Source organism: Podarcis cretensis, assembly GCF_951804945.1.
Source record: "Podarcis cretensis genome assembly, chromosome: 11".
NCBI lineage: Eukaryota > Metazoa > Chordata > Lepidosauria > Squamata > Lacertidae > Podarcis > Podarcis cretensis.
In genome coordinates, this window is record NC_137180.1 from 57,954,783 (window position 1) to 57,979,231 (window position 24,449).

A 24,449-nucleotide genomic window follows, 5' to 3' on the forward strand; every position below is an offset into this window, starting at 1 on the left:
AGGTATAAATAATAATAATAATAATAATAATAATAATAATAATAATAATAATAGTATCCCTGCCTCAGGGATGGGCTTTTAGATGCATGGTCTCCATGCATTCTAGTTCCGGAGAACCCTTTCTTCAACGACCTGCCTCCCTCAGGCTCCCCTCTATGTGCTGCAAAGGATTCTGGGAAATGTTCTAGGGTGGGGGAACCCTTTTTAGCTCACAGGTGACATCTGTTTGGGGGCAGCCTCCTGGAGGCCACAGGCCTTTGCACAAGCAAATGGAGCAGTGCGTGCGAATGTTACCTTTGTACACACCCCTCTCTGACTGTCATCCAGGCAATGGCAAAGTCCAAGGGCACGTTCTGGGCAGGCAAGAACTCTTGAGGGGTGCAGCTTGGAAGGGTGTGTGGCCTGCGGGATGGGGGGGGGAGATAATAATAAATTTTTTATTATTTATACCCTGCCTGGCTGGAGATAATAATAATAATAATATTTAGACCCCCTGGCTAGGTTTCTCCTAGGTTTTCTTTCTTTCTTTTTTAAATAATGTTTTAATTAATTTTTCAACATACCATTTTTAAAAACACTTAAGAGTACTTTTACATCTTACACAGTTTTTTTGACTTCCGTCAATCACATCAGAAAATTTTCCAATCTATTCACTTAATTTACATTTCTTATTTTCGCTATTACGTTTATAGTTCATAACTAATATCTCTCTTCTTTCTCTTCTTTGCAATATTTCATATATTTCTCCTTACAAAACTTCCTGTAGTCCTACTAGTGTAATTTGTTGATTACAGTTGCTCTTCAAATAATTCATATATTTCTTCCAGTCTTCTATGAATCTCTGGTCCCACAGGTTTCGAATCCTTCCTTGTCATTTTATCCAATTCTGCGTAGTCCGTTAATTTTGTTTGCCATTCTTCTTTCGTCGGAATTTCTTCTTGTTATGCTTTTCAGGCTTTTCAACACGTTTGTTTTGTGGCTGGAAGAAGAGAGCTTTCAGAAGGGGGACACGTATATCCCCTCCTTACCAAAGCAATATGATGCCCACAGGCTTGCGAAGATCATGCAGAACCAGCAGGTAATGTGCAGGGTCAAAGGTGAGGTTGCTATAGCTCTGTCCCCCCCCCCCCCGTAATACACTTCCAAATTAACAATTAACTTCGTGGGTTGCCATTCCCTGGAAAATCCATCAACCCCCAACACTTCATTCTTCTTGGACTCTGGCGAAAACCTGCCTGTTCCAGAAGACTTTCAGCTTATTGATCTCTTTGTAATTTTTTTAATATACATGATGTTTCTAGCGGATGCATTTTAATGTAGTGTTATCTTTTTCATGTTCTGTAAGCCAGCCTTCACTTACCGGGTGCCCTCTATTTTTTAAAAAAATAATTTTTATTGAATGATTTTATGTTACAAAAAACATTACAACCATACTACCACTAAATTGAGAAATAAAAATTACATACTTCAATATTTAGTTTATTTGTTATTTACTGTCTTATTTCCTCCCAAACATTCCATACAAAACACACACATGTATGCGTGCGTGCGTGCACGCGCGCACGCACACACACACACACACACAAATGATAATAATGAAAGTAAATATTTCCCCCCCCCTTTTATCTTACAAAATCTTTTCTTCAATTTTGACTTCCTGTCAAGTCCCTTTGCATATGTTTTATCTTAACCGGGTGCCCTCTAGAGGACTGCAACCCTCAGATGTTGGTTGGGGCTGATGGGATTTGTAGTCCAAGCCTGGGACAAAAGTGTGGAAGGAATTTTAAGGGCTTTAGAGATTGCCCAGTCCAGGTGTGTGTTTGTGTGTGTGTGTAGACTCCGTAGCAACAGGAAAAATAAAGATCTGCCTTGCTTTTGCCGGATCCTGCCTCCATCCATTCCTTCTCTGACTGATAATGGACTTAAGGGACACTGTAAAAGCCAATCCCAATTTCATCTGTAACATTCCCTAGTGCTTTTTGGACTTGGGTGGCTTTAGAGAGCTGCTTGGATGATGTCCAAATAGGCAATTCCGTCGGAGGTGTGTATGTGGCATGTGTCCCTCATGAGAGCGTGGCCTTTAGGATCTTGTTTGAAGTGGTCACAGTAGCTTCATGGATCTAAGTGGCTCTCCTCCCCTCGCTCCCTCTAATGGTGCTCTCCAGGAATTTTTCTATCAATCTTTAACCTAGTTCCCATAAGGTAACAATAAAGGTAAAGGGACCCCTGACCATTAGGTCCAGTCGTGGCCGACTCTGGGATTGCGGCGCTCATCTCGCTTTATTGGCCAAGGGAGCCGGCGTACAGCTTCCGGGTCATGTGGCCAGCATGACTAAGCCACTTCTGGTGAACCAGAGCAGCGCACAGAAACGCCGTTTACCTTCCCGCCGGAGCGGTACTTATTTATCTACTTTCACTTTGACGTGCTTTGGAACTGCTATGTTGGCAGGAGTAGGGACCGAGCAACGGGAGCTCACCCCATTGTGGGGATTTGAACCGCCGACCTTCTGATCGGCAAGCTCTAGGCTCTGTGGTTTAACCCACAGCGCCACCCGCGTCCCCACATGTATATTACATATGGGGTTCTCAGGAAGCCCAGCTTCCATTCTCAAAACTTCATTCTTTCTTTGTTGAGGAAACCTCAACCCACTGGGCAGGTTATTGGACGGAACCCTCATTAGGGAGGAGCTTCATGCAAGCCACGCCCCTTTGGGGAGAGGTTGGAATTGCGTTCCTCATGGTGGGGTTGAGAAATCAAAAGAGACCATGAGATGGACACCAGTGGGATGTTCTCTGTTGCTCTGCTTCTCTTCTCTACCCATATCTGATGCCCCTGCTGCCATGATGTAAAAGAGGCTGTCAGCGTTCCCTTCCACGGCCATCCATATTTGCCCACCTCTGTTTCTTTTCTCTTGTCCCGTCGTAGGATTTGTGGATAGAGTTTGTGGACACTGAGCGCGTTCAGCACGAATTCCAGGAAGTGCTGGACACTTGGTTTCAAGTCAAAGTAGAATCACATGCAGCCTCAAGTACTTTGTCTTCACAGACAGACTTCACGGACCCTCTGCTAGGTAAGCAACGCTCACGGTGCTTAGAAACACAACAACAAGACGTCTGTGCTTTAACTGAGACTTTTGCTTGCAGTACTTTAATGGTGCAGCTGTTTTGGATCGTTAATAGAGAAAAGGCATTTGTAACTCCAGTTTCATTAGTAATTGCTGCAGTGATTGTATTTATATATTCCTACTTTTTGGTGGAAAAGTAAAAACCCACTTAGATTAAAATGCTCACAATAACTTTTGTTCCTTAAGTAGGTCTTCTTGATAAATTTATATGCTGAGCCTACAATTCCAATTTGGCAATCCCTATAATCTGTTTCTGCGAAATTGCAGGAGTGTTTTTAGTGCAGTGCACTCTTGCATTTTTTAATTTTTTAAAAAATTGCTCAGAATATTGAGTAGACGAACCTCTCATCATAATGGGAGACTGTTGAAAGAAATGATCTTCATGTTGTTTCCACTTTGATATTCTTACATTAATCTTGCTTTCAGAGTAGGGTAGGTGGGGGGTTATTATTTTGCTGTTTTGTTTTACTTATTTATATGTTTTTATCCTGTGTTTTATTCTGTGAACAGCCCTAAGAGCTTGTGTTGAATGAACGAATGAATTAAATCAATAAATACATTCATTCATTCATTCATTCCTGAGAAGGGTGAGTAGATTACAGTGGTACCTCGGGTTACAGACGCTTCAGGTTACAGACTCCGCTAACCCAGAAATAGTACCTCGGGTTAAGAACTTTGCTTCAGGATGAGAACAGAAATCGCATGACAGCAGCGCGGTGGCAGCGGGAGGCCCCATTAGCTAAAGTGGTCTTCAGGTTAAGAACAGTTTCAGGTTAAGAACGGACCTCCAAAACAAATTAAGTATGTAACCAGAGGTACCACTGTATCTAAATTTCCTTGCTTGATAATTGGTTAAAAGCTCTGCAAGTTTAGTCTGCACAGGTCTTCTGAGTTGTAGCCCATAAGGTTCTACTCAAGGTTGGCCCATTGAAGTTAATGGATGCTGGTTAGTAATGCCCATTAATTTTAACAGGTCCACTCTGATTAGAACTAAAATGGGATGGAGCCCCATGTTTGGAAATTGGCAGTCATAGGAAGAAGCTGACTTTCACAAGCTTAGTACCAAGCAGAGGGCCTTTTTGGTAGTGGAATGCCGTCCCATCAGGTGTTAAGGAGATGAGTGATTATATAACATTTAGGACACATCTGAAGGCAGCCCTGTATAGGGAAGCTTTTTAAGGTTAAATGTTTTATTATGTTTTTATATACGCTCGAAGCTGCCCAGAGTGGCCAGTAAGATGGGCAGGGTACAAGTAATAAATTATTATTATTATTATTATTATTATTGCTATTATTGTTGTTGTTATACGTGCAGGCTCATAAGTGGTCATCTCCTCTTATGTGGTGACCATTCATAGTAGTTAAAGCAAACCAGACTCAGACTACAGTTTGATATCCAGGTTTGTCAGATAACCTGCTCAGTAGAATTAAAGAGTAACCGGGGGAGCCGGGAGGCGCTGGTGGGGAATCCAGTTGATCCCACGTTGTAAAGTGCGACGTTTTAGTTTTGCAGAGGGGCAGCAATGAATGGCATTGTGCAGTGGTTCTGAGAGCGGTAGAGACCTTCTTAAAGGTGTGAAACGATTTCTCGGTGCAAATTTTGCTTTCTACCTGTTGCTGATGTTGTAAACAAAAATTGCCCTTTTCCCTTATGGGGTATCCAAAAGCCCATATAGAGTTCTTACATAGGTTCCCTATTGGTAGGAGAAGATAGCAGAGGCCAACCAGAGAATATTGAGAAGCAAAGCAGCTAGTAAGCTTGATCTTTACTGAACTGTTGCAACATGGTGCTCCCCTCACCTCAGGAGAGGGGGAGCAACCCAGAAGAGTGGCGCACAAGGCCTTATAAAGACTTTTGAAATTGCCACCCTGTAGATCAAGACCACCCCCAGAAACATCATACATACATCACAGAAGGGGTGTAACCTAAGACCACCCCTCAGATACATCATACCTACATCAGATAAAACGCTGTCTAAAACAGAAATTTGAATGTTGTTTTTCTCCTGTTGTTGTTTATCTCCTCTCTGGCAGGTTACTTGATTGGATACCCTGCTTACTAGATTGGATTGCCTGGGGAGCCTGGCCAGTCTTTTGTAATGATAAATACTTAGTTCCTGGGCCAGGTCACAGGTTCACACCCTATTCAAACACAGACATACCCTTAAGACAGGATTTGTGAAGGAAAAGACAATGGGGAGGCTTTTCCATTTTCCTTTGACCTTGCAGAGAAAACATTTGGTCAGTTTGGGAATCAAAATGGTTCCAGGTCGGTCTTCCTGTGCCGATCTATGTACGTGCTTGGTTGGTACGCTTATGAACATTTAACATATATCTAAGACCTCAAAATTCCTATCACACTGATCAAGCAGAAAGCGGTGTGACTGCTGACCGCTTCAAATGTCTCTTCTCTTTCAGCCAAAGAGAGAATCATCAGCAGCTTAAAGAAGTATGATGTCCCCCAGCCCCCTCTCCACCTTCAGCCGATGAAAGCTCCTGTGCCTGCTATTTCTCCTGCCAGCTTGGTGAATCAGAGAGAAGCCAAAGAGCTGGTTCGCGCCAACCTCAGGATCCTGCAGCACCGTGCCAAGTGAGACACAGGCTTCCTTGTCGTTGTCTTTGTGCATCTCTCCTCTGTGTTGTGTTGAGCCCCTTTAAGCGTAGCCCAGCCTCCAGGCTGCCTCCTCCCTCTCTTCCTATGGACAGGGAGAAACCCTGCCGCAGGCCTGTGTTAGGCGCTCTGGGTGCTGCATGCAAACCTTTGGGGGCATCACTTTCCCCTCTTTCTTTCTTACGTGCAGTATCCATGGCTAGAAAAAGAATCCCATTTGCCTGGAAGCCTAAACGTTTGAGGAGAGCTCTGTTCTTATTATTATTATTATTTTGTTTTGTTTTTTTTAAATAATATTTATTCCAGTTTTAAAGGTTAGCAAAAAAAAGCACTAAAGTAAGCTAGAAAAAACAAAGCAATACATTACAATAGATACAAACAGACAAAAAAAGAAAAAAAGCACAGAAAAATACGAACAAAAAACAAATCAAACCTTCCCATAACTTATTTTTCATCTGCTTGTTTCCTTGACCTCCCCACACCTCCCTTTTTTGTATTCTAGTTCAATTAGATATATCAGCAAATCCTTTCCATCTTTGTTTTTATCCTAATAATTTATCTTACCATACTGTAACTTTACACTCTCTTCTTTCACCAATTAACAATCCATTATTACTTAATCCTTTATAACATTTCTGCTAAAGCCACATAACTTCATTCCAACATCCTTCTAACATTCCGTAATTTTACAATGTATCTGTAAATAAAGTTTAAATTTCTTCCAATCTTCTTCCACCGACTCTTCTCCTTGGTCTCGGATTCTGCCAGTCATTTCCGCCAGCTCCATATAGTCCTGTTCTTATTATTATTTTGGTTAATGTATGGGTTGCTGCCCTTGTTGATTTCTCAGGTCTGCGGCGCTCCGAGAGTCCCAGCAAGTGGCTTTCAACAGCGAGATCCTGGACACGCTGCCAAAACTTTACAGCAACAGAGAAGAGCAAGTTACTCACCATCTGGAGTGTCGGGGCAGCTCTGGGAAAAGTTGCCAGGGAGCAGCTCTCGTGACAATCCAGGTTGGAACAGACACCTCTCCCTTCTAGAGTGTGAGGGCCTCGGCCAGCCCCACGCCCTCATTTCTAAGCGCTGTGGGGTGGGTTTTTGAGTACAGGGGTTGTAATCAACTAAGCAATTTCCTAGACTGGTTGGATGCAGAGGGATGGTGGGAGGAACCAGCTGGGGAACTCCTAAGGGACTGGTCCAGCGTCACCCAAGTATAATTTATAATTTATAATTTATACCCCGCTCATCTGGCTGGGCATCCCCAGCCACCCTGGGCATCTTCCAACAAAATATTAAAATACAGTCATGCATCAAACTTTAAAAGCTTCCCTAAACAGGGCTGCCTTCAGATGTCTTCTAAAAGTCTGGTAGTTGTTTTTCTCTTTGACATCTGGTGGGAGGGCGTTCCACAGGGCGGGGGCCACTACCGAGAAGGCGCTCTGCCTGGTTCCCTGTAACTTGGCTTCTCACAGTGAGGGAACCACCAGAAGGCCCTCGGCCCTGGACCTCAGTGTCCAAGTAGAACGATGGGGGTGGAGATGCTCCTTCAGGTATACTGGACCGAGGCCGTTTAGGGCTTTAAAGGTCAGCACCAACACTTTGAATTGTGCTCGGAAACGTACTGGGAGCCAGTAATCTTCATGGGTGAGTTCGGAAGTTGAAATCTGTTCTCCCAGGTCCCAGTCCAACACTCTGATCCCCACAACACACACACAAACACTTTTTCTCCCTTATGACTATGGATACTAGATACTTGCTCTAAAAATTCCAGGGGGAGATTCTGTGTCATGAGTCACATTCTGGGCCTCTGTGATGCTGCATGCCTTGAATGGGCCCTGCTGTAACTCACTGTTCCCTCTTTAAGTTTGAAGGGAAGCACAAAAACGAAGCCATCAGTCAGCAGCTTCATGCTCTGAAGAAAGAAGTGAAGCAGCTGCAAGCAGAGGCCTCTCAGCCCCCATCTCTGAGTGTGGTGGAAGCCGCTGTGCACATGGAAAACTTTATAACGTAAGTTGGTGGGGCATATCTATCTCGGGTCATGCTACTCTGGTCCTGATGATGTCCAGTGCTGGAAACTTCAGGCATACAACTGGAATCTAGCTCAACATCTGTTTGGTGGGATAAAGCAAAATAAAGTGGTACCTCGGGTTACATACGCTTCAGGTTACATACCCTTCTGGTTACAGACTCCGCTAACCCAGAAATAGTACCTCGGGTTGAGAACTTTGCTTCAGGATGGGAACAGAAATCGTGCGGCGGCAGCGCAGCAGCAGTGGGAGTCCCCATTAGCTAAAGTGGTGCTTTAGGTTAAGAACAGTTTCAGGTTAAGAACGGACCTCCGGAACGAATTAAGTACGTAACCAGACGTACCACTGTACCTTTGTTCATCAGGCCGTGGGCAGGGCCCAAAGGACTCTATGCAAGGTTCTGTTCTGGTCCTGGTTCTTTGTAGCCTCTTCTCCTTCATACCATAGCCCCTCACAACCCCTTCAAATGTATTCTAAAAGGCCTCTTTTAATATATCCCATAGATGGAAACTTCCTTCATCTTGAGAACCATCATGCAAAATTTTATTATTAAGAGATGTCTGATCATGCAAAGAACTTCCCAGAATGGGTAGCAGGTTGAATGGCTGCAGTGTGGCTTCCTGCATAATATGTTCCCTAATTTCATTTGGTTTTGCACAGAGCTTTGATAAATATCTACAAGCTTCAGTCTACGCCCGGGATTCACAGAGTCGGGATCGACCTGTTCTTTGCCGTGGTGGGATTTGTCTGTGACGAAACACAACGGCATCCGCCTACGAGGCAGTTCTTCACCTCCTGCATTGAGATCCTTGGCCAAGTAAGCTGGTCTGGCGTAGAATTCTTTTTTGCTCATTGCAAATGTTTTCTTTGTCATGGACGCTTTAGGCCTAACTTACACCTCATTACCACCTTCTTGATGACATCCATGGAGCCATGAAATTAAACCTCATAAATAAGTTTGAAGTGAGGATTTACACCACTTTTCTTTTTTCCCTTTTTAAAAAATAGTTTTTATTAAGTTTTACTAATTTACATTTCAAGATCATCATTTAGACAACCTTAAATCAATGACTTCCCTTCTTCTCTTTCCATGGTTCATTTTGTATACCATACATCCCTGCATATTTTACATGAACTAAAACCATTCAGTAATCCATTGTTACACCATCAAAACTCATTTACACTGTTGAATTTATCTTAATGCTACCAATGTTTTTAAATGTACACAACTTTCACCCAAATAATCAGTAAACATTTCCCAGTCTTCTTTAAATGTATATTCTTCTTGTTCTCTTTTTCTGTATGTTAAATCTGCAAGCTGTGCATATTCCATCAATTTAAGTTGCCATTCTTTGGTTGGGACCTCACTCGTTTTCCATTCACTTTTCTAAGGCCCATTAATAGGTCTTGTCTAAGGCCCTTGTGAGGGACGCGGGTGGCGCTGTGGGTTAAACCACAGAGCCTAGGGCTTGCCGATCATAAGGTTGGCAGTTTGAATCCCCACGATGGGGTGAGCTCCCGTTGCTTGGTCCCTGCTCCTACCAACCTAGCAGTTCGAAAGCATCTCAAAGTGCAAGTACCGTATTTTTCCTTCTATAACACGCAGATTTTTTCTCCTAAAAAGGAAGGAGAAATGTCTGTGCGTGTTATTGAGCGAATGTGTGGTCCCTGGAGCCAAATAGTGCAAGGGGAGGCAAAAAAAAGCAGGCAAAAATCAAATCGCGCGTCTTCTAGAAGGGAAACCTGAAAGAGGAAGCGGCTGCTTTCCGGCATTCTGCCTCAGGGTCTTACTGCCCACCCACCTCTGTTTCCTTGCTGTGTTTGCTCAAACGGAACAAAGAGCAGGGAAAGCCCCTCCCCTCCAGGCAAGCAGAGGGGAAAGCTGAAAACATGCAGGAGGGAGAGAGAGAGAGAGCGCGCGAGCTGGCTGGCTTGGGTGGGTAGGTGAGGGAAAACTTTTGCCTTCCTTTCCTCCCTACCCCTCTTCTCTGCACACCCCTCTCCTGCTCCTTGTCCCTTCTGTGTTTTTCCTTCCCTCCCCACTTAAAATGTGGTTAAAAAGCATGGATCCACATGGATCCTCAGGATCTTTGCATTGGGTCAGCCCAAATTCACCATCAGATCACATGTCTGTGGCCACAGCATGAAGCACAAAAATGATACATCCACTGTTTCATTCAGAATGTTTTTTCCCTTGTTTTCCTCCTCTAAAAACGATGTGCGTGTTATGGTCAGGTGCGTGTTATAGAGCGAAAAATACGGTAGATAAATAGGTACCACTCTGGCGGGAAGGTAAACGGCGTTTCTGTGCGCTGCTCTGGTTTGCCAGAAGCGGCTTAGTCATGCTGGCCACATGGCCCGAAAGCTGTACGCCGGCTCCCTCGGCCAGTAAAGCGAGATGAGCGCCGCAACCCCAGAGTCGGCCACGACTGGACCTAATGGTCAGGGATCCCTTTACCTTTAGCTTTAAGGCCCTTGTGTAAAATTGTCTTTGGTCCTCGCTTAAGTGCAGGTCTATCTATTAACAGAGACTTGAACTGAAGACTGATGCTCCGTAGTCCAAGTGTAGATGAGCTGTGGCAAAGCCAAGCAGAATACAGAAGGGTCTTCCTGTGCTGTGTCTTTGCTGAACAAATCTAAGTCTCTTTCCAGGTGTTCATCTCCGGAACCAAATCGGAATGCAAGCCGGTGCTGCAAACAATTCTGAAGAATCGGAGGCTCTGCACACTCCTGTCTCCTTACTTCACTCCTGTTGCCTCCCCAGAAGAATTTGTCAGCTTGTATGAGAAAGTTGTGTCTTTCCTTGGCGACGACAACAGTGATGTCATTTTCATGCTGCTCACAAAGGCAAGAGGCTCTCAAAGCTCTCCCTTTTATGACCCGGGAAGTTGATTTCACATGGGTTTCACATGGGTTTCACATGGGTTTCACATGGGTTTCCCTTCTGCAATCTTACTGAAATGCTAAGCTAGACAATCTTACTGAAATGTACTCCTTTAACCTGTGGTTTGGAGGCTTACTGTGCTAAGACGTTCCAGCATAACAATACAAAACGAATGTCCAGCTTCTTCCAGGCTAGTGTAGATGGAACATCCCACACTCTTAATCAGTGGCCTGATTCCCCATTACACTAAACTATGGCTTGTTTAGCTTATCTTTGGTTTGCTTGAACACCTGAATGATGGTTTGCTATTTCAAACTAGCTATGGTTTGCTTGTGGCCCACAAACCACAATATTAGAATTGAAGTTTACTTACAAATCTCAGCTTATGTGAGCCATAGTTTCTCGTTATGCCCAAACACGCTACCCTGGGAGTAACTCTGGTTGGTTTTGATGCCCATCTCCAGGTGCTTGCCTGGCTACAGAGACCCAAGGCAAGAGCAGTTAGTAAATGAAACCAACAGTAGGCAAAACAAGCCATGGTTTCTTTGTTCGTCTGCAAGGCTGCCCCTGGTTTGTTCAATAAACCATGGTTCGAACGAGCCGTGGCTTACTGTTTGGGGCATACGCAGCTAGCATTAAGAAATCCAGAATGCATGCTTGCATCCTCCCCTCTGCTCTCTTCAGATTGTGAAGTTCTTTTTTTGTATCCCTAATCAGTGTTAATTTATGTTTTGAACATAAGGAGAAGAGAGGGAAACTGGAATTGAATAAATATTCAGGGTCTCCCAATTTGTTTTATGCCTCTGATCAGCAACAGTTTGGCTGCAGTGGCCCTCTCTCACACGTTCATTTTGAAGGGGCAGGCAGATTCTGATTTATTACTTCTTTGTCTGAAGGTTACCCTTCAGGCACTGGAGAACTATGCTCACTACTTCCTTTCTCAGATCTCCCAGTTCCCGGCAGTCCCATCCTCAAAGCTCTTTGCGCAAATGCTTGTGGCGATCACACAGGGTCCCCGGACATTTCACCGTCTATTGATCCCTGTGCCACCACTTTCTTTCTCGCTGCCACCACCCAGGCCCTTACCTGGGACAATACTGAGTCCAGTCAGGGTTAAATTGGAACATAAACATTTGTTTATTTATTGCAGTTTAACAAGCGTGTGGGTTCATAAACAGTATCAGTCAATTACAATCATGGGGTACCTATCCAGACCTATAACTTCCGCTCCCTGCTCTCACTCACTAAACCACCTCTCAGATATTTACTTGTCTTCCTAGCCCCTAACTGTTCCTGACTCAGCCTATTTCGCTACACTAACTCAACCTACTCACAGACTCTATCCCAATTCACTCCCACTCCAACCAACCACCCAACTCCCAACAAACTCCCCTCTTCACCCCTTCCAGAGCTGGTTTTATATTTTTTTCCCCAATAATATTTATTCGAATTTTAAGAATTACAAAGAAAAAGAAGAGAAAAAAGAAAAGTAAAAAAAACAACAGAAAAAATACAAACAATAAAAAAGAACAGATCAAACCTTTACATAGCTTTCTTTCCTTTGCTTATTTCCTTGACCTCCTCACACCTCCCATTTTTGTATTCTAAATCAATTTGTTATTTCAGCAAATCCTTCCAACCTTGTTTTTATCTTAATAATTTATCTTAATATACTATAATTTTACTTTCTCTCTTTCACCAATTCATTTTTACTTAATCCTTTATGTCATTTCTGCTAAAACCACATAATTTTCTTTCCCCAACATCTTTCTAGCAATCCTTAATTTTACAATATTTTTGAAGATAAACTTTAAATTTTTTCCAATCTTCTTCCATCGACTCCCAGAGCTGGTTTTATAGTCCCTCTGACTCCACCCCCTGGGTCCTGACTGGGCAACCTGTTTAATTATTTCACCTCCAGCACTCTCTCATATGTTAACGTCACAATGCTCTTCCTCCTTTTCCTCTTCCAAGTTTGACCTCCCTCAGTGGCTGCACAGCTCAAAGCCCCCGCTCTCTGAGCGGACCAGGCTTCTGGAGTCCATCCACTTGGCTCTCAAAGCCTGTGGCCTGGAGCCCGAGGAAGACCTTCTGATGCCTTTTTCGATCTTCTGCAAGCACTGCACTTGCCTTCTCCAGTACCAGTTCCCCGACCACTACAGCAGCTACCTGCGGCTGCTCATGGAAAGTAAGTACCTGGTGGGGCACTACACCTGGTGGGGCCTTCAGGCCAAATTCGGCCGCCACCTGTTTCAAAACAGCTGAATTGCACCGCTTCCACTGAAATTTGGTCCCACCTTTTGTGTGGGTGTGTCTGCATGTGTGGGATAGATGTAAGGTCCCCTGCCCTGAAACACTTCATACCCTGCAAGGAGAAAAAGCAGATTTCTGCGGCCTGTATAGGTGCACACTAATCATACGCAAACAAAGAGGCGCTGCTCAGCTTTCTTACATTTTATGACTCACTTTTGCGATTGTTCCTTAGAAAAAGAAGAGGATGGAAGTTAAGATGCTTTAGACTTTTCTTGGTCTCTTGTGGACCAGCTGCGAAATACATAGCGTTATAGATTGTAGAGTTGGAAGAGACCATGAGGGTCATCTAGTTCAACCCTCTGCAATGCAGGAATCTTTCTGCCTGAACCCAGGACCCTGAGATTTGTGAGCCTCACGCTCTGCCGAGTGAACTATCCTCCACACTGGTTAGCTTATACTAAGCCCCACCTAATGCAGCGATGGGCACCTTTTTGGCTTGGCAGGCCACCCCTGTGGGCCAATGTTGAAGTGGGACAAACCGCCTTTCAACCATCTTACATCCTTAATAGTTCTTAGCACATGGCTGGTAGTCAGGGACATGGGATCTGTAGTGTGGGGGGACTTTGCCAGCCCTGCACTTAGCATTTCAACAATCAGATGACTGGCGAAGCTGTTTTGGGCAGCAGTTGGCCTTGTCCTTGAGCCCCAGCCCCCTGGAGAACTTGGCCGCACAGCCAATCTGGCAGGGGAAAACTGGCCGACTGCGGCCTGTGAGTTTAACCCTGCTTTCAGAAGGGATCGCCTTCGCAGCTGATCCAACTTTGTCTCTGCCTTCCCACCCCTTATGTCAAATAAAAGGATGGGCGTGAGACAGGTTGGGTGTGTTTTGAGCGAAATGGCTTCATGGGCCAAATTGGGAGGTGGGCCACATTTGACCTGAGGGCCGGCGGTTCCCGACACCTGCTCCCATGTAATTTCTGGTTATTGGCACCTGTTACGTGGACAATCCGCTCTGGGCCTGCCCCCTCAGGTTCCTCGGATCAGCTCCTGAGCCCTGACTGCTGGAAGGTGTCCCTGAAAGCCTTGGGCTGCGGCTCTGTGGCAGCGAAGAAAGATGCCGGGAAGGAGAACGCCGGCGAAAACATCGCGCTGCAAACTTCCGTGCAGCTGTTTCTGTCCGCAGATCAGGTGGGCGGCTGGTGTAGCATTGTGATACGATCTCCTTGCGAACAAGGGGAAGGGCTGGAGCTCAATAGTGGAGCATCTTTCTTTCATGTCCCCCAAAACACCATTTAGCCCATGGGTACCATGCTGGTGGTGCTGTGGGTTAAACCACAGAGCCTAGGACTTGCCGATCAGAAGGTCGGCGGTTTGAATCCCCGTGACGGGGTGAGCTCCCGTTGCTCAGTCCCTGCTCCTGCCAACCTAGCAGTTCAAAAGCACATCAAAGTGCAAGTAGATAAATAGGTACCACTAGCAGGAAGGTAAACGGCGTTTCCGTGTGCTGCTCTGGCTCTCCAGAAGCGGCTTAGGCATGCTGGCCACATGACCCGGAAGCTGTACGCCGGCTCCCTCGGCCAATAAAGCGAGATGAGCGCCGCAACCCCAGAGTTGGCCACGACGGGACCTAATGGTCAGGGGTCCCTTTACCTTTACCTTTACCTTTACCATGCTGGTAACTTCAAGCTTAAAGCACAGGCACTACATGTCTATGATTAAGTAGGAAGGAGGGTATTTAAAAGGATCTGCGTGTAGCAAGGCTTCAGTGACCCTCTGCCCTTGTTCTGTCAAGGCAAATGCTATTTAGCAGCTGGAAATTTAACGTCCTGCCATCTGTTCTTTTGGAAGGTAGATATAGAAGGATTCTGGATCTGTCCATGTAAGAGTGGTCGAATAAAAACAGTGAGCTGTGTTCTATTTCATTGTATATTTTATTCAGATTCCAGAGCCTCTCTCATAACGCCCCTTGTATGAAAAGTGTCAGGGAGGACAGAGGAATGCTATTTAAATTACCTCTTGTCCTGCCAGAATTCGCACGTCGCTAGAAATGTAGCTAGATTTTGTGCAACAGCCGTAAGTCAAAGAAAGCAAAAGAATACACAGCTGCATAAATCGTCATAAACTGCTACAGTTCTTAGTTAAATCTCTTACTCTTTTAAACTTTTATGGCGTTTTATTCTCTCTGGACGCATATTTCAAGTACATTCCATTAGTATATTGATTGTTAAATCCCATATCAATCATTTTTGTTTACGTAGAGAATTATGCAGAAATTCTGGTTTAATATGCTGGTTTGTTTGCCGTAATAAACATTGATTGATATTTAGCTGCTAGATGGAACTCTGGTGTATGGCAGCCTAAGGCAGTTTCTTATTTCCTTGAGTGATGCCGTTAAAATGCATCATCTAAGGCAGAGCTAGGCAGGTGGTAGGTTGGGATCTACTGGTAAATCTCTGGATCGCCTACAGGAGGCGGTCCAAAGTTTCCCATAATCTACTGGCGGCAAAGTAAAGTAGTAAGCTCTCCGTCTGGGATGGCAAGCCATGATCTGCTTTCTACATCTTCCCAGGCCTCAGAGTTTTCTTCCTCTGCAGGTGATGGAGACAATCGACTGGCTTTCCGACTACTTCCTGAAGCTGCGCTTGTCTTCACAAGACTTCCGGAGCTTTGGCCTGTTCTCCAAGTGGGCTCCCTACATAGACGAAGTGACCTGCTTCGCGGAGTATCTCGTCAACCGCCTGGTGGACTCGGAAGTCGCCAACTTGGCACGAGAGCCAGTTGGCAGCGGCAGGACTCTGGAAGGTAACACACAGGCAAGAGTGTAGAACTCTACAGTTCTACAATTTTACCTCTTTTGAAGAAAGTGGTTAGATGTTTGTGCTGTGAAAATATCTCTGCTATGTTGCACATGTGTTTTTTCTCCTCCTTCCCAGCGCTGCGCTCTTTGCATTTGGTCATCACCAGACTTTTTAGGCCTTGGATCCTGGTTTTGGAGAGAGAAGACGCAAGGTGAGCAGGAAGTCCAAGGGAGGAAACATTTCACGTGTCTGTGTCTGTGAAAGGGCATTTGTGTGATTCCGTTTGCGATAATCAGTCAGCTCCTCGTTTATTTCTTTTTTGGAAGAAAAAAAGGTTTATTGAATTTTAATAACGATGAGCAAGTTATAGAAAAAGGGAAAGGAAAGAAAAATTGTCTTTAATTTTTTTTAAAAATAAACACTAAGCTGTCACAATTGCCAATAAGGAAAGCAATAGGATACAGCTGTGTGATTTACTGAATCAATAATGAAACATACCTGGAGGAAAATGATATATATTTGATACAATTCTTTGACTCCAATTACAAAAGGTTCCATGGTCTAAATTAAAATAATTACAAGTGTTTATTAAGAGATTTTTAAAAACAACCTTGGATTGTACTCAGAATCCCGAAACTTTGGTCCCTGGACACTCTTTGCTAATTGATATGAATGTATGTTTTTATCTACAGCTCTGTTAAGAATACAGTCGTACCTTGGTTTTCGAACAGCTTAGTTCTCGAACGTTTTGGCTCCTGAACGCTGCAAAGACTGTTCTGGTTTGCGAACCATTTTTGGAAGCCGAATGTCCGACGCTGCTTCCGTGGCTTCCAATTGGCTGCAGGAAGCTTCCTGCAGCCAATCAGAAGCCACGCTTTGGTTTCTGAACATTTTGGAAGTTGAACTGACTTCCGGAACGGATTCCGTTCGACTTCCAAGGTACGACTGTATTGTATATTTATTTAATGAGCGTGCTTCCTCTTAAATACTGCGTATTTCTCTTTTTGCATTTCCTGTGCTACACTGGGATAGATGGCCCACAATGGTCTGAATTGGCACAAGGCAATTTTATAAGCTTATATTGGTTGACCTCTTGAAATTGTGGCAGGGTGCCAGGAAGCAGGTGGTGGGTAGTGGCTCTTGTCTAAAATCTCTCTTATCCCTCTCCCTCTCCCCGCGTCTTGTTCCTTAATCAAGCAAACAGACCTGTTACCCTTGGCTGGAGAGTGACACACCTGTGGCTTCAAATATGGTGCAGTTATACGCAGGCAGCATAGGAGTTCTGCACGAAAGCTTTAAAGGTAGGCAAAAGTCCATACTGGCAGCCATTAAATATATCCTTTAATATTCATGCCCACCATGAATGTTTCCCTTCCTTAGCCTTTTTCTGAATTGCACATTATTTGTGTGTGGATTTCGTTCCCACTTGTGCTGTCCATGCTGCCAGGAAGGTGTTCATCCACCCAATTTCTCCAACAGGCGAGGCTTATTATTATTATTATTATTATTATTATTATTAAGAAGAAGAAGCTTGTTAGTTGCTTGCCATTTGAAGGTCTCCAAACAACGTAACAGCAATACACACACGTAACACATAAGATAAGGCAAAAAAAGTGGGGGTCATTCATCTTTTTCTTTTTTCTTTTTAAAGTATTTCTACTTTTCAGATTTATACATTTCACTGATTTTTACAATCATTTGGACGTTTTGAAACTTGACTTCCTTCCCCCACTTTCTGCGGTTCCTTAAATTTATTTTTAATATCTTCTGCATATCCAAATTAGCTTAACCTGTTCATTTATTCATCTTCTTTAAATATATACTCTTACGAAACTGCAGGTGATTACAGTAACTCTGCCAGTGCTTTTATCTGTTTACAATTTATTTGTAAACATTCAATAAACCATTCTGTTCTTTTATAAAAAGTTTGTTATCTTGATTTCTTATTCTTCCGGAAAGTTTCGCCATTTCTGCATATTCCATAATTTTTGTACCCTTTCTTCCTTTGCTGGGACTTCTGCCTCATTTTTGGGCGAGTCACATTCTAGCCGCTGTAGTCGCATACATGAATAAGTTTCTATATGTTTTAGGTAGTCTTGTCCCTCTAATTCCCAACAGAAAAGCTTCTGGGTTTTTTTAAACGAACACTACTTTAAACATCCTTTTCATTTCATTATATATCATTTCCCAGTAAGCCTTAACCTTACTATAAGACCACTACATATGATAAAAGAACAACAATGGGAAGGCTGTTAGAATTCCTGCTCCATGACTGCAGTCATGGGATTTTTATCTATCACATGACGGTATATGTTTTGACTCCACAGAGTGGGAAGTGACGGAGACAGGATGTTTGTGTTACTGTGTTCCGTGAAGTGGCACTATTGTCCTTTTTCTGTTTGCTGTCTGAGGCTAGAGAGAGAGGGAGCCATGTTGCAGTGCTCCGTGTGTGTTTATATGTAAATAAAGTAGATTAGCCAAAATGCTGAGTTGCTGAGGTCTGTTACGCAAGCTGTGAAGACTCTGCGGATCCTTAAGTGTGCCGGTGTCTGTTGGCATCGGTCGCTGTGATTTTCGGGCTGAAGAAAGCATTTGAAGCTCTCGAACGCTCGACCAGGAGGGAGAGAACATGCCAGTCGGGCATGTGTCTCTACCAGGGTCCTACTCGAGTGTAGGCTGAGCTCCTGACAAAGGCTACCTCATCTGATTCTATGGGACATCTTGTGGGCTTCCTATAGGCAAGTGGTTAGCAGATGCTGAGCTAAATTTGCCATTTCCGTTTTCCTCTCCAGATAAACTGCTGCCAAGCCACCACGGGCCACTTTGGCTCCACCTGATGCACTATTGCGAGACGTGTACGGCCCCCAAAATGCCGGAGCACATTCTCTACACGTTCCACGCTGAGTTTGGCCGCCTTCCCTGGAGGGAGATGCATCCGGACCGGCAACTCATGGAAGAATTCTTTAAAGTAAGAGTCAGGTGCTTTGGATAGAGAACCAGAGCAAGGGAGGGGGAAACGGGGAAGGAAGTTTGGAAGGAGCTCCCTGTCCTCTTCAGGCGGTGCAATTCAGGGGGCAGGTTATGCAACAGAGCCCTGAACCTGGGATGGCAAATGTGTGGTCCTCCCAGTGGGTCAAGAAGTGGGAAAGTCTGTTGGGCTTAATGAGGGTCTGTGAGCCAGAAATTCCCCACCCTAGTTACTATTGGCTCCCAGTATGTTTATGAGCCGGGATGCAGGTGGCGCTGTGGGTTAAAGCCTCAGCGCCTAGGACTTGCCGATCAAAAGGTCGGCGGTTCGAATCCCTGCGGCGGGGTGCGCTCCCGCTGCTCGGTCCCAGCGCCTGCCAACCTAGCAGTTCGAAAGCACCTCCGGGTGCAAGTAGATAAATAGGGACCGCTTACCGGCGGGAAGGTAAACGGCGTTTCCGTGTGCGGCTCTGGCTCGCCAGAGCAGCGATGTCACGCTGGCCACGTGACCCGGAAGTGTCTCCGGACAGCGCTGGCCCCTGGCCTCTTAAGTGAGATGGGCGCACAACCCCAGAGTCTGTCAAGACTGGCCCGTACGGGCAGGGGTACCTTTACCTTTACCTTTACCTTTATGTTTATGAGCACAATTCAAAGTGTTGGTGCTGACCTTTAAAGCCCTAAACGGCCTTGTCCCAGTATACCTGAAGGAGCTTCTCCACCCCCATCGTTCAACCCGGACACTGAGGTCCAGCTCCAAGGGCCTTCTGGTGGTTCCCTCCCTGCAGTGCTCTTCAAAGTGTGTTCAAGGAAATTGTGGGTTCCTCAAATGCCTGATAGGGGTTTGTCAATGAGCAAAACAGCAAGGTTCCTCGTAAGACAGGTTTCCCACCGCTACCACTGCGTATCTGCAGGGTAAGCGCCTCTGGGAGGCATTCCCAAATTTTGCCAGCACCTTCCCTGAACTGTACACCTGGAGAAGAGGGGTGAGGAACCAAATACTGTCCTTCTGGCCTCTCCCCTTTCAGACGTCCAGTGCCGAGGGCCTTCTGGCGGTTCCCTCCCTGTGAGAAGCGAGGTTACAGGGAACCAGGCAGAGGGCCTTCTCGGTGGTGGCGCCTGCCCTGTGGAACGCCCTCCCATTAGATGTCAAGGAAATAAACAACTATCTGACTTTTAGAAGACATCTGAAGGCAGCCCTGTTTAGGGAAGTTTTTAATGTTTGGTGTTTTATCTTGTTTTTAATATCCTGCTGGAAGCTGCCCAGGGTGGCTGGGGAAATCCAGCCAGATGGGCGGGGTATAAATAATAAATTGTTGTTGTTCTTTCCTTTTCACTTTTCCAGGTTGAGAGAGGCAGTCCCAAAAGCTGCTTCGTCTTCCTGGGCTCGGTTCTATGCGAGATCAACTGGGTCAGCGTCCTCTCTGATGCATGGAATCCCAACCCGCCTCCGGGAACACAAGACATGATTGTGTGCCTTCTTTATATGGTGGTCCTTCTGGCAAAGGAAGAGCAACTTATAACCAGGGAGGTATGTCCCAGGACTAAACAGCTCCCTCCCCCCCCCCCGCCCAACGGTTGTCCGCTAGACCCTCCCTCCCCCCCGAATTGAGCTTCTCAGACGTTTTCCTGTGCCAACCAAAGTTGGTACTGATTTCTGCTGCACATACGGTTGCACGGAAAAATTCCATATCCCGCAGCAGCAGGAAGATGCTACTCTCCAGATCTCTTTCCACAGGACTCTTCTTGGGCCATGGCAGCTCACCGGTCCTAGAATCATAGAATCATAGAATCATAAAGTTGGAAGAGACCACAAGGGCCATCGAGTCCAACCCCCTGCCAAGCAGGGAACACCATCAGAGCACTCCTGACATATGGTTGTCAAGCCTCTGCTCTGCACATTGCAGAATTGCTTTTGCCCTGCTGGAATATGTCCTTGAAAGGGAATGTTCATGGGCCCAAATCTCTCTTGAACGCTTTTTTTTTTGGGGGGGGGGGGGTTCAAAACTGCAAAAATCTGATCTTTTATTTCCCTTCTCTTTCCCTCCCCCTCCCCTTTTATGAAGATCACCCGCTCTGAGTCCCCACAGCTAATTCCCCCCTGGCCTCCTCGTTGGCCCAAGTAGGACCAATTCATCCAGCTAGCCCTGGGGATTATCTAATTGATTTTTGCATTTTATTGTTATTCATGTTTTTATGCTGTATTTTATGATGCTTTTATAATTAAGTGTTTTACATTTGTTGTTAGCCGCCCTGAGCCCAGTTTTTGAACCGGGAAGGGCAGGGTATAAATAAATTTTTTTAATTTTTATTATTAATAATAAGCAGAGGCTTAGCTGGAATGTATGCCACAGGTCAGTTAAAGGCACCAACGAGGTTGAGAGGTTGTCAGCAAGGCTGAAAAGGAAAGTCAAGGAAGCTGTTAGGGCAAAGAAGACTTACTTTTCAGAAATGGTGTTGTGGTGTTCTGTTCTATACCCATTGAAGTTAATCCCCATGACAACCTTAGGCCCATTGATTTCAGGAGGTATGCTCTGAGTAAAGGTTAAAGGTAAAGGGACCCCTGACCATTAGGTCCAGTTGTGGCCGACTCTGGGGTTGTGGCGCTCATCTCGCTTTATTGGCCGAGGGAGCCAGTGTACAGCTTCTGGGTCATGTGGCTGGCAAACCAGAGCAGCGCACGGAAACTCCGTTTACCTTCCCACCAGAGCGGTACCTATTTATCTACTTGCACCAGCATGCTTTCGAACTGCTAGGTTGGCAGGAGCAGGGAGCGAGCAACGGAGCTCACCCTGTCGTGGGGATTCGAACCGCCGACCTTCTGATCGGCAAGTCCTAGGCTCTGTGGTTTAACCCAAAGCGCCACCCGTGTCTCGAGTAAAGGTTAGCTGAAGGCAAAGTGTGGTTCTTTGGTTGACTGAACCATGAACGAGATCTCCATTCTCCCCCACCCAAACGTCAGGAGTCTCCGCTGCTGAACCTCCTGGGCCAGACCAGCTCCCTCCCTTGGCAGCACATCAGCGTTTTGTCCTATCAGAGCATCATCGGCTACTTCAACACCCACTATCCTCCGTCTATCATCCTGGCCAAGGAGCCGGCAGCTGAGCTGATCGTCAAGCTGCTCAAGGCGTCGGCGGGCTTTGGCGCTTCCTCCGACAGCCACATGCATCTGGTAAGGACAGCCCTGTGTGGGTGGGGACAGCGGTGGAATTTGGGGTCTCAAAATCAGCAGTGCCCTGTGCGAGGCCAAAATTTGGCTCCCCTCACCGCCTCTCGCCGTCCATTCTGCCTCATAGTTGCGGCTTCCCCCTTGGCTCTGCAACCAAACTGGCCCCGATCTCCCAAATCTGCTTCTGGTGGGGAAGAAAGAGACGCTCCACCTTGTGGTTTCTGTGCTACGAGATCGCCTCGCCCCATAGGCGCCCACTTGCCAGCTTAACTTGGCTAAATTAGCGCCTACAGATGCTACACAATGCAATTCTGCATTTGTAAGGGCTCAACCTTTTAGTTGTTGTTGTTGTTTAGTCGTGTCCGACTCTTCGTGACCCCATGGACCAGAGCATGCCAGGCACTCCTGTCTTCCACTGCCTTCTGCAGTTTGGTCAAACTCATGCTGGTAGCTTCGAGAACACTGTCCAGCCATCTTGTCCTCTGTCGTCCCCTTCTCCTTGTGTCCTCCATCTTTCCCATCATCAGGGTCTTTTCCAGGGAGTCTTGTCTTCTCATGAGGTGGCCAAAGTATTGGAGTCTCAGCTTCAGGATCTGTCCTTCCAGTGAGCACTCAGGGCTGATTTTCTTCGGAATGGATAGGTTTGATCTTCTTGCAGTACATGGGACTTTCAAGAGTCTCCTCCAGCACCATAATGCAAAAGCATCCATTCTTCGGCGATCAGCCTTCTATATGGTCCAGCTCTCACTTCCATACATCTCTACTGGGAAAACCATAGCTTTAATTATACGGACCTTGTTTGGCAAGGTGATGTCTCTGCTTTAATGCCATTCTGCATTTGTAAGGGCTCAACTTTCTAGTGGCAGTGACTAAACTTTCAAACTCCCGGACTACTGACATCAAGCAGGCACCGTCACATTTTGGCATCTGATAGAAACATTTTTTTTAATTTTAAAATTTATTAATTTAACATAATTATTACAAAATATAAGCAAAATATTGCAAATACATATATATATCAGATAAGCACACATACATAAAAAAGAGCGAAAGAGAAAAAAAAGAAGAAAAGGAAAAAGAAGAAATAGAAAGAAAAAAGAAGAAAAGTTGGAAGAATTTCTTCCAAATTTATTCTACAAATATCTCAGTATGAAAATAGTAATAAAATTTCATTGATTGACTTCCATCGCTTACACTGCACTTCCTATATACATTTTTAAGCAAAATAAAAAATAAAAAAATAACAAATAGAAATGTTTTTGTTTAGGCAAGTCTACCAAGGGATGGTGCAAGCTTTAATCTGGGTTTTTAAAAAAATAAATAAATCTGTAGCCGTACCTTGGTTTTCGAACAGAATGCGTTCCGGCCGTCCATTTAACTCCCGGAACCATTCGAAAACCAAGGCACAGTTTCCGATTGGCTGCAGGACATTCCTGCAGCCAATTGGAAGCTACACCAGACGTTCGGCTTCCGAAAATCGTTCAGAAAGCGGAACACTAACTTCTGGGTTTCGATCGTTTGGGAGCCAATTTGTTCAGGAGCCAAGGTGTTCGAGATCTGAGGCACAACTGTATTGTTAATCTAACTTATAGAAAGTCTTGAGTTGTTGCTGTTAGTTGTTCTTATTAGGATTTTAACCTTTTTTTGGAAACCACTTTGAAGCTTTTATATACAGTGGTACCTCGGGTTACATACGCTTCAGGTTACATACGCTTCAGGTTACAGACTCCGCTAACCCAGAAATAGTGCTTCAGGTTAAGAACTTTGCTTCAGGATGAGAACAGAAATCGTGCTCTGGCGGCGCAGCGGCAGCAGGAGGCCCCATTAGCTAAAGTGGTGCTTCAGGTTAAGAACAGTTTCAGGTTAAGTAAGTACATAAGCAGAGGTACAACTGTATGTGCTTAGAATTAAGCGATGTATGACTTTTACTAAACAAATAAATTTAGAGCAGCTTCTGTGAAAAATAGGGAGGTGATGAGCTAACTGTTTCTCCCTTGGCTTTTCCTAGGATGCAACCCTCAAGTGCAGGGCTTACATTCGCCAAGTTGTACATTTCCTCAGCATCCTGGAGCAAAATGGGAAGATAACCCTGCCATCTCTGGAGCAAGAGATGTCAAAGCTGTTGGATGATATTACCATCTTTAACCCTCCAGGTTGGTGTGTGTGTAGCTTGTGGAGTTGCAGAGAGAAGGGTGGTGTTCTATATGTCGCTTGAAATTTAAGAATAGATTTATGAAAGATTTTGAAAACTTATTGCTTAGAATATTTGTATGAGATTGTATGGGGAAAATATGGAATAACAGATACAATCTTGCTTTAAATGTATATAGGAAGTGCAGTGTAAGCGATGGAAGTTAATCAATGAAATTTTAGGATTGAGATATTTGTAGAATAAATTTGGAAGAAATTCTTCCAACTTTTCTTCTTCTTCCTTTTTTCTTTCTTTCTTTCCTTCCTTTTTTCTTTTTTGTTCTTTTTTTATATGTGTGCTTATCTGAAATATATATGTATGTATTTGCAATATTTTGCTTATATTTTGTAATAATTATGTTAAATAAAATTATATTTTAAAAAAAGAAACTTAAGAACAGGACGCTGGACTAGATGGGTTGCTGGCC

The 24,449-nt window shown here is 44.8% G+C and overlaps 1 protein-coding gene across 1 annotated transcript in view; it reads left to right on the forward strand.

The window, feature by feature from the left end:
* Positions 1-24,449, forward strand: part of EPG5 (ectopic P-granules 5 autophagy tethering factor) — an 88,965-nt gene that overhangs the window by 48,772 nt on the left and 15,744 nt on the right. Inside the window, exons 24-39 of the mRNA XM_079994653.1 lie at positions 955-1,078; positions 2,927-3,071; positions 5,544-5,715; positions 6,587-6,749; positions 7,601-7,743; positions 8,424-8,580; positions 10,416-10,610; positions 12,622-12,835; positions 13,931-14,088; positions 15,495-15,702; positions 15,834-15,909; positions 16,896-16,999; positions 18,491-18,666; positions 20,008-20,193; positions 21,625-21,834; positions 23,840-23,984. Of these exons, the coding sequence (XP_079850779.1) occupies positions 955-1,078; positions 2,927-3,071; positions 5,544-5,715; positions 6,587-6,749; positions 7,601-7,743; positions 8,424-8,580; positions 10,416-10,610; positions 12,622-12,835; positions 13,931-14,088; positions 15,495-15,702; positions 15,834-15,909; positions 16,896-16,999; positions 18,491-18,666; positions 20,008-20,193; positions 21,625-21,834; positions 23,840-23,984 (2,576 nt within the window). The remainder of the gene's footprint in view (positions 1-954; positions 1,079-2,926; positions 3,072-5,543; positions 5,716-6,586; positions 6,750-7,600; positions 7,744-8,423; positions 8,581-10,415; positions 10,611-12,621; positions 12,836-13,930; positions 14,089-15,494; positions 15,703-15,833; positions 15,910-16,895; positions 17,000-18,490; positions 18,667-20,007; positions 20,194-21,624; positions 21,835-23,839; positions 23,985-24,449) is intronic.